This window comes from Malaya genurostris, chromosome 3 (assembly GCF_030247185.1).
Source record: "Malaya genurostris strain Urasoe2022 chromosome 3, Malgen_1.1, whole genome shotgun sequence".
Classification (NCBI taxonomy): Eukaryota; Metazoa; Arthropoda; class Insecta; order Diptera; family Culicidae; genus Malaya; species Malaya genurostris.
In genome coordinates this window covers 143,391,911-143,404,967 of record NC_080572.1, presented here as the reverse complement: position 1 = coordinate 143,404,967, position 13,057 = coordinate 143,391,911, and the positions used below count along the sequence as shown (strand labels likewise).

Sequence of the window (13,057 nt, the reverse complement as noted above, 5' to 3'; positions counted from 1 at the left end):
CGAATTCGAATTGGTAGTTCATCGATTGTTTGAATTGTGCAACTTTCCCCTCTTTCATTACTAGAAATTTAAACGATGCGCCTAGACTAAATTACAGATTAGTTACATTAAACATTCTGAAACGCACTTAAATACTATTAAATAAGCAGTATAGTTCTTTATAATAAAAAAAAATGGTGACGATTTGAGTTAGTTCAGCACACAGACTCTGAATTCTAAACCCATATTCCAGAACTAAGCTCTAAAACATGAAGACGATTTTTCGCCATGACTACCAGAATGGGTTTTATAGAGTACAGCAAAGTAAATTTCCGCATAATTCTTTAGGAGCCCTCACCTTGCTATCCTGCTGCTGATAATATCGGTTCAATCTTGTCAGTACCACCAACATCAATTCCTGCTGCTAGAACTGACAGGGATTGTACTACATCCTTCAACCAGACGGCCAATACGTATCCTGCCATCAATGGTATACCACCACCGCACCACAATCCACTACAAACTCATCACGCTCTCTGCCAGTAGCCAGCAGAAACAGTATCAGGCAAGCCAACATCGAAATTATCTCTAATGTACCGTACAACGCATATAATTCGTCTCTCTTTAATTCAAAACAATTGAGATCAAATAACGTCTCCCCTCGAGTACCAAATGATAAGTCCAGAAGCCAAACTACATCATTATTAGTAGCTCCAGCACAATTGTCCGTGCCCGTAAATACCGACAATTGGTACTATCTTACAAAATTTCTGCCCAGTGAATCCGAAGATAATATTATCAGTTACATCCAAACACGTACTAATTGCAATCGTGAATCGATTAAGTGTGTTAAACTCACTCGCCAAGATCGCAACCAAGAACGACCACTCTCTTTCATCTCATTCAAACTGAGTGTTCCTGCCTTCCTGGAGCAGCAAATCACTATATCTGATTTCTGGCCACAGGGTGTTACGATAGCTCCTTTTTTAGAACGGAATCCCTATCGGAACTTAGCAAGACCACCTACAAATTATCCTATACATCTCACACCAAGCTCAAATCGTCTTCTGCGAATTCAAGACATTCGCAACAGGAATTTTCAAATTCAATCATCATGATCGTTTGTAACAGCTTCACGTCGAATCCGGCAACCCTTCCACCGTCCGTCTGCTCCGCACCCATCGGCACCAGTGAAACAAACACTAACAACGTTAGTTTAAACTTCTATTATCAGAATGTCGGTGGAATGAACAGCTCTCTCTCTCTGATTACTTGCTTGTTCTGACGGTGCATGACCTTTATGTGTTCACCGAAACGTGGATGAATAGCAATACTCTTTCGAAACAGATTTTCGGTAACCATTATACCGTGTATAGGCAAGACCGCAACGAGTTGAATAGTCGCAAACACAGTGGTGGTGGCGTTCTAATTGCCTGTCGATCGCTTTTTGAATCCCGTCTTCTGTCCTTTTCAAGTGATGCTCTATCCATGTGTACTTTACTTTCCACCTGATCGTGTGAATGATTTTGATATGATCAATCAGCATCTGAGCACTCTCGCTACAAAAACTGGCAAATTAAAATTTAATGATAGGATTATAATATTAGGCGATTTCAATCTTCCCGGGATTCAATGGACTTACTGTTCATCTGGATTTTTGTTTCCCGATGCTCTGTGTTCTTCTAATTCTCGTACAACCTGGAAACTTTTGGATGATTACAATACAGCCGGCCTAGTTCAACTGAATAATCATTACAACAGCAACAACCGAATGCTCGATCTCATCTTTACCAGCCAAGAACTATCCAACAAGTGTTTATTAATTAATGCGCCCGCCTCGCTAGTAAAAACTTGTCGTCACCACCCTCCCCTTATAATCAATATTTGAGAGAGTGATCCAGTTGTCTTCGAAGCAGTTGCCGAGGAAATCTATTACGATTTCAAGAAAGGTGATTACGCCGCTATGAATCATTTCTTGTCGTGAATACGACTTACTTTACTATGGGGTGCCTTTTCAAAATTTACCCTCTGAGAGAGTGATAAGTTTTTGATCGTGAATATCTATTTTTGTATCTAATGAATCAACATAATTCTTGCGACATGCCACCGGAAATGTGATCACAATTTTATGATAGAATTTTCAGTTTTGTGACATAGTCTCAAATAATTTAAAATTAAACTTTTCTGAAATGTTTGGTATAAACGAGTATTGTTGGGGCAGCAACCAAATGGTCTATTTCGGACTTCTTTGTAGCATAACTCGTGTTTGCTTTTCGAGCATGAGTAAGCTTTTAAGCTGCAAATATATTTGTGATCAATATTTCAATAATTCTGGTATCATCTAATGCTTAACTTACATTTCTAGTCCATTTCTAATCAATTGTCCACTGTCCAACAATTTTAATTCAATATATAACTCAGCAGATTTTATAACCGCCTGTTCTGCGTTCTAACTGTGTGTAATATAGAATGTGTATGTGTAATCGAATTCAGTGCATGACATTTATTGATCGCAATTCAATTTGTGCGTGTTGGTACTACTTATGATAAGTTTATCTCCTACTGCGTGTCGTCCGAGTGACCCTTTCGATCCCTGGTGCTGTTTGATCGTCGTTCGTAACATTCCCCGACCCGTATTGCTTGAAGTCAACTTCGGCTGTACCTCCTACTTCTAGAACTGCTAGCTTCGCTACCGACCGATCTAATACTCCTGCATTGGTTGTCATCACTGCAGCTTTCCTCACTCGGCCATCACGTCCTGGATATACTCGTACCACTCGTCCTCTCAGCCAGCCGTTTCGAACCCGATCCTTCACTACTACTACCAAGTCACCCACCTGTATCGATTTGCCATCTTTGAACCATTTCGTCCGCTTAGTGATGGTCGGCAGATATTCTTTAATCCAGCGACTCCAGAACTGATCCAGCAACTGCTGGCATAGTGTCCAATTGCAATGGGCTAACTTGTTGGTATCAGTTTGTTCTCTAGCTGGTTGGTTCACTCCACTGGTACTCAACATCAAAAAACAGTTTGGAGTGAGCGCTTCTTGTTCTTCCGATTCAATTGGAAGATACGTGAGAGGTCGAGAATTTACCATGGACTCCGCCTCTATAAGCAACGTTTGAAGTGTCTCATCATTCGGTTTGCGTACGACAGATAGCGACGCCAAAGCACCTTTGACGGACAGTACCATGCGTTCCCAAGACCCCCCTATGTGTGGTGTAGAAGGAGGATTAAAACGCCATTGAGTGTTTGCATTAGTGAAAGTTCCAGCTAAGTTGGTGTTGATTCGTTGTAGTTCTTCTTTGAGATCGCGACTAGCCCCAATAAAATTTGTCCCTCGGTCGCTATATATTTCCATTGGCGCCCCCCTTCGTGCGATGAACCGTCTAACCGCCATTTTACAGGACTCTGTTGTCAGATTATGAACCACTTCTAGGTGCACTGCGCGTATAGTCAGGCACGTAAAAAGTGCTACCCAACGCTTTATTTCGCTTCTGCCTTGCTTAACCAGTAAAGGTCCGAAATAGTCCACACCTACATATGTGAACGGTCGAACGTGCGATGATGTTCTTGCTAGAGGCTAAGGAGCCATTCTGGGAATCTCTGGGATAACCTTGTAGATCTTGCACCACTGGCACTGCTTGCTGGCTTGTTTGATTACGACTCTCATTTCCGAAATATAAAACTTTTGGCGCATCTCGTTCACTGCTGTCTTTCGCTTCTGCCTTGCTTAACCAGTAAAGGTCCGAAATAGTCCACACCTACATATGTGAACGGTCGAACGTGCGATGATGTTCTTGCTAGAGGCTAAGGAGCCATTCTGGGAATCTCTGGGATAACCTTGTAGATCTTGCACCACTGGCACTGCTTGCTGGCTTGTTTGATTACGACTCTCATTTCCGAAATATAAAACTTTTGGCGCATCTCGTTCACTGCTGTCTCTGAATTACCGTGCTTGTACTGACGATGATACCAATCCGCAAGCAGCCTTGTTCCGCCATGTCCTTTCGGAAGGATTATAGGGACCTTGAAGTCGAATGAAACCTGTTGAGCATTGGCGATCCTGCCATCCATGCGCAGGGTGTCTTGATCATCCAAAAAGGGGGAAAGCTTAGCGATTTCACTAGACCTTCCGATTCTTGAATGCTTTTCAGTGGGCAGTTCTCGATTCTTAGTCAGCACAACAATTTCGTCTCCGTATGTTTCGTGTTGAATCAACCGCCAAATTGTAGTCTCTGCTTTCTTTAACTCATCCTGGTTCAGCCATTCCGGATTTGACAGTTTCTTCTTACCAATTCGGCAACGGAGTATTTGGATAAATCTATGTATATATGCGACGACTCGAACTAAGCGCTCCCACTTCGAAAATCGTTCGAACTGTATTAGTTGCTGTTTGACGATGTGATGATGCAGATGCATCGGACGTAACTCTTCCGTAGTATCAACCGTTTTAGCTGTATGCTTGGGCCAATGGTCGGGCTGCCGATACAAAAACGCAGGAGCTTGGAACCAACGGCTCTCAATGTTCACATTGGGTTCCTTACCCCACTTGGTTGCTTCATCTGCGACGTTCAAACGGGATGGGAGCCAGCGCCATTTATCTATCTGAGTAAGCTCGAGAATCTCTGTTACTCTGAATGCGACGAACTGGCGGTATTTTTTAGGATCTGAGCGCAACCAAGAGAGACAGGTCCTAGAATCAGTCCAAAAAACATGGCGAGTTATCGGAAGTGTGTGATTTTCAATGACAGACTTGGAGAGTCTCGCGCCGAGCACGGCCGCCGACAGTTCAAGCTTCGGAATGGATAGTGGTTTTATTGGAGCCACCTTTGTCTTTGCTGATACCAAGGAGCAACGAACATTCGAACCTTCAATAATGCGAAAATATGCTACGGCAGCCATGGCTTCCTCGCTGGCATCGACAAAAATATGCAATTCCAAGGAGCTGTAGTCTTTTGGAGTGTAGCCGGGAAAATAACATCGCGTTATTTGCACTTGCTCAAGCTCTTGTAGCAACTTAATCCACCGTTTCCACTGGAGAAGCATTTGATCCCTTATGTGCTCATCCCAACTTAACCCGTTTCGCCAGATTTGCTGTATAAGCAGTTTCCCATGCACGACAAAAACAGCTACCAGTCCAATTGGATCGAAGATACTCATAACAACGCGAAGAACTTCTCTTTTTGTCGGTGCAACTTCATTACATAACAAATTTTGTATCTCTTCTCGAAACACGCCTTGAAATACGAAAACATCTGATTCCGGTTTCCATATCATGCCAAGGACTCTTTCATATACTGTTGATTTATCAACGAACTTTACAGAAGGCTCTGCTTGCTGTTCTCCGACCCGTACAGAAACATTTGGCGAATTCGATAACCAATTACGGATATTGAAACCCGCTTTCGAGTGCACCAGCTTCACTTGTAACGCTAATCGTATCATCTCCTCCTCAGTATGCGCACTGTACAAAAAATCATCCACATAATGGTGTTTGATGATTGCTTCCGATGCAAGTGGATATTGCTCAGCGAATTCTTCGGCATTTCGATTTTTCACAAATTGAGCTGCGGACGGTGAACAGGTGGAACCAAAGGTAGCCACATCCATTGCGAAAACGTCGAAATCTGTACATGTATCGTCTCGCCATAGGAATAACTGAGCGGATCGATCCTCCGAACGAATGAAAATCTGGTGGAACATCTCACAGATATCCGCGCTGATGGCCACCTCGAACTGTCGGAATGGACACAAAACCTTTGGGAGTGGTGTCATAAGATCCGGACCCGCCAATAGGGCCGAATTGAACGACTGACCTTGAACCTTTGCAGCAGCATCCCATACCAATCGAACTTTATTTGGCTTCCTGGGATTAGAAACCACATTGAGAGGTAGATACCAGGTTCTTTTAGGGTCGAAACTAGCCAATTCCTGCTGATCTACTTTGTGAGCGTAACCCTTTTTTTGATACTCGCTCAGCTGATGTCTAACATTGTCATACAAGTCCGGCTTCAATGCTAATCGGCGTTCCAGACTGAGTAATCTTTTTTCCGCCATTGGTCTGCTGTTTAGAAATTCTACACGATCGTATTTCCATAATAACCCGGTTTGAAATTTGCCTGACGCAGTTCGAACGGTAGTGCTCTCGAGAATCATTCGTGCGCGGCGATCGTCGTCACTTTCCATGACTTTTGATGTAATGCCCACACTTTCCATTGCGAAAAATTCCTGAACTAGTTCATGAAGCTCTTGCTCGGACGAACGAGCTTTGATATGTAACAGACGGTGAACCGGAAACTCGATTCCCGTGGGCTTTGTTCCATAAACTGTCCAACCCAGTCTTGTTTTGGAAGCAATTGGATTACCTCTAGTTCCTTCTTTGATTTTACGCGATGCCATCAAAAACGAGTTGTCCAAACCAATCAGAATTGATGGAACAGCAGCTTCGTAGCTTTGCACTGGTAAGCCTCGTAGATGTGGAAACTGTTTACAAAGATTGCCGTAGTGTAATGATTGATCAGGAAGGTTCAGATTTTTGACAGTATGAATATCATTTATAGTGTACTTATTTGCATTGTTTACTCCTGATATCTCAAGCCGTATTAATTGGGAATTCTCTTCCGTTCGCTCAATACCACTTGTCCATTGTAAGCAAAGTGGATGAACATCGCCACTCACTCCAAGAACTTCTGCAATCGCTGAATCGACCAACGTCTTAGCTGAGTCGTCGTCGAGAAAGGCATATGTCTGAATTGATTTGCCATTTCCATGCAAGAACACTGGAATGATACGGAACATAGCCGTTTGCTGCAGCTGCCGATGAATCGTTATTGTATTGGTAGCCTGCGTGCGAACAATTGTTGATGTCGATTGTGGTTTACCAGGGTGAAGTAACTTGTGATGCCGATCGTTACATCCATTTTCACCACAAGTTTTTGCCTTACAGGGGAACTTTCCGTGGAAAAACAAGCAGCGCCGACATAGCATTCGATTTTCAACAAAACTCCAACGGTCAACCAGACGCATTTTATGAAAGGCAGGGCAATCCTTTATCCTGTGTCCCTCGCTCTGACATACTACGCAAGGTTTGGGTTTATTCTCTTTGCCTTCTAACTTGTGATGGTCCTTTGATAAACAACTCTCAGAGGTGTGAGCATTCACGTACAGCTTTCCATTTAATTTTTGTCTCTCTATCTGATTGATGCGGCTTCCTTCTGTCTCGTTAGGAAATGTTACCTCACTCGCTGCTATCACTATTTGGTCCATATAACAACCGAATGTGGTAAGATCGACTGTGTCATGCTGACGTTTGAAGATCGCCCAATTGAGTTTAATCGTGGCTGGAAGCTTGTTCACCAACTCCTGTAACAGCAAGGGGTTCGACAAGTGATCATGAAGCCCTGCAGCCTGAAGATGACTGCAGAAATTTTTACATGCTAACCCGAAAATAACCAACGTTTCCAACCGTTCAGGTTTAGGGCATGGTGTAGCACGAACTTTTGTAAGCAATGAGTTTATGATAAGCTCTGGGCGACCATACAATGTCCTCAATGTATCGATGATCAGCTGTACCGACGATGGTTGCATCAGATAGCTTCTAACTGCTTCCAATGCATTCCCTTTTAGGCAGCGTTGCAACCGCATGAGATTCTCACCCTGCGAATATCCGCACATTTCCGTTGAGTTTTGGTAACAGCTCAGAAACAATGGCCACTCGACAGGATCACCGGAGAAGGCAGGCAGCTCTCTGGGCACAACTTGTCTGGCAGCGAGTTGTTGTGAGTTAGGTCCACAAAACAATTGCCGCGGAAGTATATCGGCGGCGACAGCAGATACGGCAGTAGAGGTGGAAGCAGACGTTGGAATCATTGGCGATACAATAGGCGATAAATATGATGATACGGTGTGTACAGAGGGTGGGATAAAACGAGATTGGGGTGTACTAATATAAGTTGGCATGAATGGTAGAATTTGGGGGGTCGAACGAGGCACGGTGGTACTAGAAGGCGTTTTAGTAAATGTGTCAAATTGATTTGAAGGCCATGGCAGGCTCGTAACGTTTATTTGGTTTGCTATAGTAGTAGTAGTGTTGGAGCATATTTGACTTACCGAACTGGTAACTTTCACGTTCTTGTTACTCACTGGAAACTTATAGGACAATGTCGACGATCGTACCGGATCGGAATCTGCAAACAGGGTTTGTCGAATTTGCTGACTACCGGTAGCTGCTAATTGTTGTTGTAAACCGTTCATTCGTTGCTGAAGTTCGACAAACTGATCCATCAAGTCATCCGGTGTCCGAGTAGTTGAAATAGAGAGGTTCACTAATTCCGATGAAATTTCATTGATCGGTGACGTAGCGTTTAAAACATTTACAGCTCCGCTACACACTGTAGCACTTGACATCGTAACATCTTCATATACACGTTGCTGATCATAACCACAAACATTGTTCATTATGGATGGAATCGGTTTTGAGCCCGTCCGATTATTGCGAGTGTTTCTTAATTGAACATCTTTATTAACGACTACATGCAAATCAGCCGCTGATGACACTGAAACTGTCTTCGGAATAGCGCCGGTCCGGGACTGAGTACCCACGGGAATCTGAAGAGATTCGGTGATGTTACTTAATGTCGGGACTACCAGGCTATCAACCCAGTCCTGTGTTCTCTGCTTACTGCCAGAAGATGATCGATGAGTTATGTCACTGTTTTCGTCTGTTTCCCGCTCGAGCTGAATCTGCAGTAGATCGTACTTTTTTGCAAGATATTCCTTTTCCAAGCGCCTTTCTTCCTCAAGACGCTGAAGATCAAGAGCAGCTCGCCGAGCCCGAGAACTAGTCGTAGATAATCTAGAACCTGCAACATTTGGTTCTGATCTAGGACGAAAATTATTTGCACCCGCATTATTAGCCGCACTTTCCGAACTTGTTCTTAGATTGAGGTTAGGGTTGACCGTACATAAGCTTTGGCACGTTTTCCGCTGACCAAAACCAGGTTTTTCCTTGGAGTTTGGCATGTTGTTGATTTCTTAACATGCGTGTGATTTCTCAATAGAAATCTTAAAAGATTATTGTTGGGGCAGCAACCAAATGGTCTATTTCGGACTTCTTTATAGCATAACTCGTGTTTGCTTTTCGAGCATGAGTAAGCTTTTAAGCTGCAAATATATTTGTGATCAATATTTCAATAATTCTGGTATCATCTAATGCTTAACTTACATTTCTAGTCCATTTCTAATCAATTGTCCACTGTCCAACAATTTTAATTCAATATATAATTCAGCAGATTTTATAACCGCCTGTTCTGCGTTCTAACTGTGTGTAATATAGAATGTGTATGTGTAATCGAATTCAGTGCATGACATTTATTGATCGCAATTCAATTTGTGCGTGTTGGTACTACTTATGATAAGTTTATCTCCTACTGCGTGTCGTCCGAGTGACCCTTTCGATCCCTGGTGCTGTTTGATCGTCGTTCGTAACAAGTATCAAAGAGGATAATTCATAAGGCGCGTTTGCCTTTCTCGTATTTTTAAGGCTCATAGCTCAGCGATCTGTGAAAGGATTTATATAATCTAATTACCAATAGAATCGAAATTTTTCAACTTAAACGTGTATAGCAACAGCATTGAAGTATTTTAATAGTACACTATTGAAAAACCTGTCTCATTTGACCCATGTCATCACCAGCCAATCAGAACGCGTTCTGAGGAAAAGAACAAAACATCTGCTGCTGTACAACAAATCGTTCGAGAAAAATGTTCCGAATAGTGTTTAATAGCGTAGTGAGTACCACAATTTGATCCTTCTGAAAGGCAGGAATGAATCCCATACAGCATCCTGATAGTTTCTTTTAATGAAATGCATATCCAAAATGAAATAATCGACATTAAAATTCTGTATGCGGCTAATTTTATAGCCGCTAGGACCGCCCATTAGTGAGAAAGCTACAAACGAAATCACATAAAAAGAAATCTCTTAACAAAAATTGAATCTGGAAGCCGAACTAAAGCAGGCACTATCGGAGGCTGGACTAAAGCCTATGATGGTGTTTAAAATGAAACGACATAATACGGACAAAAAGTTTAGAGATCAACTGTACCTGATTCATCTGGAGAAGGGCTCCATCACCATGAGTCAACTGAAAACGATTAAATCGTTATTTCACATAATCATCGAATGGCAAAAGTATAAACCGGTACATTGGGATGTCACACAGTGCACGAACTGTTTGAACTACGGCGAGGAATTGCATGTTTGGAGCGAGGAATTGCCACATGAAAAGTCGGTGCGGGAAATGTGCCGAATCACACAATACCAACGATTGCTTACTAGATGACATCGTTGTAGAATGTGTGAACTGTGATGGCGACCATTCATCTACTAGCAAATCGTGTCCCAAACGTGCTGAGTTCACAAAAATTCGACAACAGGCGTCCCGTAAACAATCAACGCGCAAGAATGTTCCACAGAAGGATGAAATTAATTTCCCACGGCTCCCACCGAAGAGGGATATTCCGAATTTGCCGCCACTTCCTCGCAGCAATCCAAAAGATTCAGCCGCTGGATCACAAAAAGAATCTTCCTCAAAAATCCCTCCTGGATGGGGCAATAATCAACCACAAGCAAAGGATGACTCTGGTGATTTATTCTCTGCTGAACAACTGATCGTCATTTTTGAAACAATGACAACAAAACTACGAAACTGCAGAACGCGGTAAGATCAAATCAACGCCTTAGGCAAATTCATCATCGAATATGCAATATAATGAGTTGGTTATAGTAAATTGGAATGCTTGCTCACTCAGGAGCAAAACTGCTGAATTGTCCGACTTTCTTCAAGAGAAGAATGCCGATATTGCTATTTTAACTGAAACTCATCTTAAACCTGAAATTTCTATTTTTATTTCCAAATACAGGATTCACAGGCTCGACAGGACAACTACCAGAGGAGGGGGAGTTGCCACTGCCGTTAAACGATCCATTCAGCACAGGCTTCTGTCAGCCTTTAAATTGCAACTAATAGAAGCCATCGGAATTGAGATTACAACGACGATGGGACCCATCATCATCATTGCAGCGTACTGCCCCAAACAAACCAATCTTCGAGATGGTACGTGTGCATCATTGAAGCGAGATCTAGCTCAGCTCACTCGACGACAGAACAAATTCATCATTGCTGAGGACCTGAACGCACTTCATGAGCTGTGGGGAAACAAAAGACAGAATCGAAACGGATTCGTACTTGCCGAAGATTACGAAGCTGGACAATACAACATCCTCGCTCCGGATCAACCAACGCGACTTTCCAGATCGGGAGTTCATTCCATTTTGGATTTATTCATCAGCAACATCGCCATAGACAGCTCTCCGGTTGTCTTCAACGAGCTCTTCTGACCACTTTCCAGTAATATTGACGTTGGGATCTTCACCAGAAACAGTGCCTATTCAACCTCGGAGGAACTATTATCGCACCGATTGGGTCCAATTTCAACAAATCGCCGACCAACATAATAATATCGATCTGCCACTTGATTCCCCGATGGAAATCGATGCGGCCCTATCTTCCTTCCAGCATTCAATCACAGTCGCTCGTGATAGGACGGTTCCAGTACAACATATGCCGAGTTCGTCTCTTCAAATCGACAGTGTCACCAAGAAACTCATCCGACTTCGAAATATCTACCGGAGGCAGTATCAACGAACTGGCATCCTAGATAGGAAGCCTTATTATAACAACTTAACTAGAATAATCCAGGAAAGGATATCTGAGCTTCGCAACAGGAACTTCCAGCAAAAGCTTCGAGAAATTCTCCCACATTCAAAGCCCTTCTGGTCCTTAACGAAGGTGCTTAAGAAAAAACCGAAGCCTATTCCTTCTTTGCTGCCACCCCAGGACGCAGCTGAAGGAATTAATAATAATAATCACACCAGTAGAGAAGGCAAATGCGCTAGGCAATCAGTTTGTGTGTTCTCACAATTTAGGACTCAACATTGTTAGTCCACATGAAAGTGCCGTTGCTGATAGCGTAGCTGAGGTTGACCAATCAGACAGCTTAGTTCCTGAGGAAAGTAGAGTCACTGCGAATGAGTTGATGGCTATTGTGAAAAAATCCAAAAATATGAAGGCCCCCGGTTTCGACAACACATTCAACATTGAGCTGAAACATTTGAGTACACTAAGGTCTCTTTTTACACGGGGGTTACGTACCGTGTTAAAAAAATCCGTGTAAAAGAAAACCGTGTTAATTGCGGAAATCGTGCACAAAAAAACCGCGTGGAAAATTTTCCGTAATAATTCCAAAACCCGTAGATTTGATTATTTGTTTGTTTTGTTTTGGATAAAATGTAACTTTTGATCATTTGAAGGGATAAAAAGATTATTTTTAACCCCCAAATATACGCAAGGTGAACGTAACTGTGAGAATGTAACTGTTATTTCACAATAAAAACGGAAATCTAGAACACAGCCTGAGTTTACGAGAAGGGTCCAGTCATACTTAATTAAAAACATTGGATGACAAATTAAAACACTTAGGAAACGCGTTGTACGATAAGCAAATTATTCTGAATGGCTCATGCCTTCTGTATAATGCATTCAGTTTTCAAAAGAACGATAATACGTACAATTAGAACCCATAAACACTTTTACAAAAAAAAAGCTTGAGAATAAGTTCTTTTCAATTCCGAAGGAGCGATGCGTAGTAAACACTAACGATCTTAACAGTCATTCTCAACTAAACTGAGTGGGAAGACATGGGTATTGGATGAAGATCTATGCACGCAGCGACAGAATCAAAGGGGAAGCATTCATAGAGATGAATATGGATCAAATTAGAAAAGGTAATACTATGTGTCAAAATCATAATACTTTTAGAGCTATATCATTCAAATGAGTATAAAATACTGTACTGCTGGATATGATGAAGAGTTTTTTTTATTTATTCAATAGTAACATATTTGAAGGCACACTGCTTAAGCTCTTAGATGCCAAGGGCATTTACTTATTTTAAATTATAACTAACTTAAAACTAGGGTATTATTCCGGTCGCAATGGTCTGCAGCTGGCG

At 42.3% G+C, this 13,057-nt stretch overlaps 2 protein-coding genes across 2 annotated transcripts; both read right to left on the bottom strand.

The window, feature by feature from the left end:
* Positions 1-2,531: 2,531 nt before the first annotated feature.
* LOC131434023 (uncharacterized) lies at positions 2,532-3,173 on the bottom strand. Its single transcript, XM_058600643.1, has one exon. The coding sequence runs from the start codon at positions 3,171-3,173 to the stop codon at positions 2,532-2,534; it is 642 nt and encodes a 213-aa protein (XP_058456626.1).
* Positions 3,174-3,790: 617 nt separating this feature from the next.
* On the bottom strand, positions 3,791-9,004 carry LOC131434022 (uncharacterized). Its single transcript, XM_058600642.1, has one exon. It carries the CDS (start codon positions 9,002-9,004, stop codon positions 3,791-3,793), a length of 5,214 nt encoding a protein of 1,737 aa, XP_058456625.1.
* Positions 9,005-13,057: the final 4,053 nt, after the last annotated feature.

Excerpts from the sequence above, each read along its gene's own strand:
- LOC131434023 (XM_058600643.1), bottom strand. The coding sequence starts at position 3,173 with ATGGTACTGTCCGTCAAAGGTGCTTTGGCGTCGCTATCTGTCGTACGC.
- LOC131434022 (XM_058600642.1), bottom strand. The coding sequence starts at position 9,004 with ATGCCAAACTCCAAGGAAAAACCTGGTTTTGGTCAGCGGAAAACGTGC.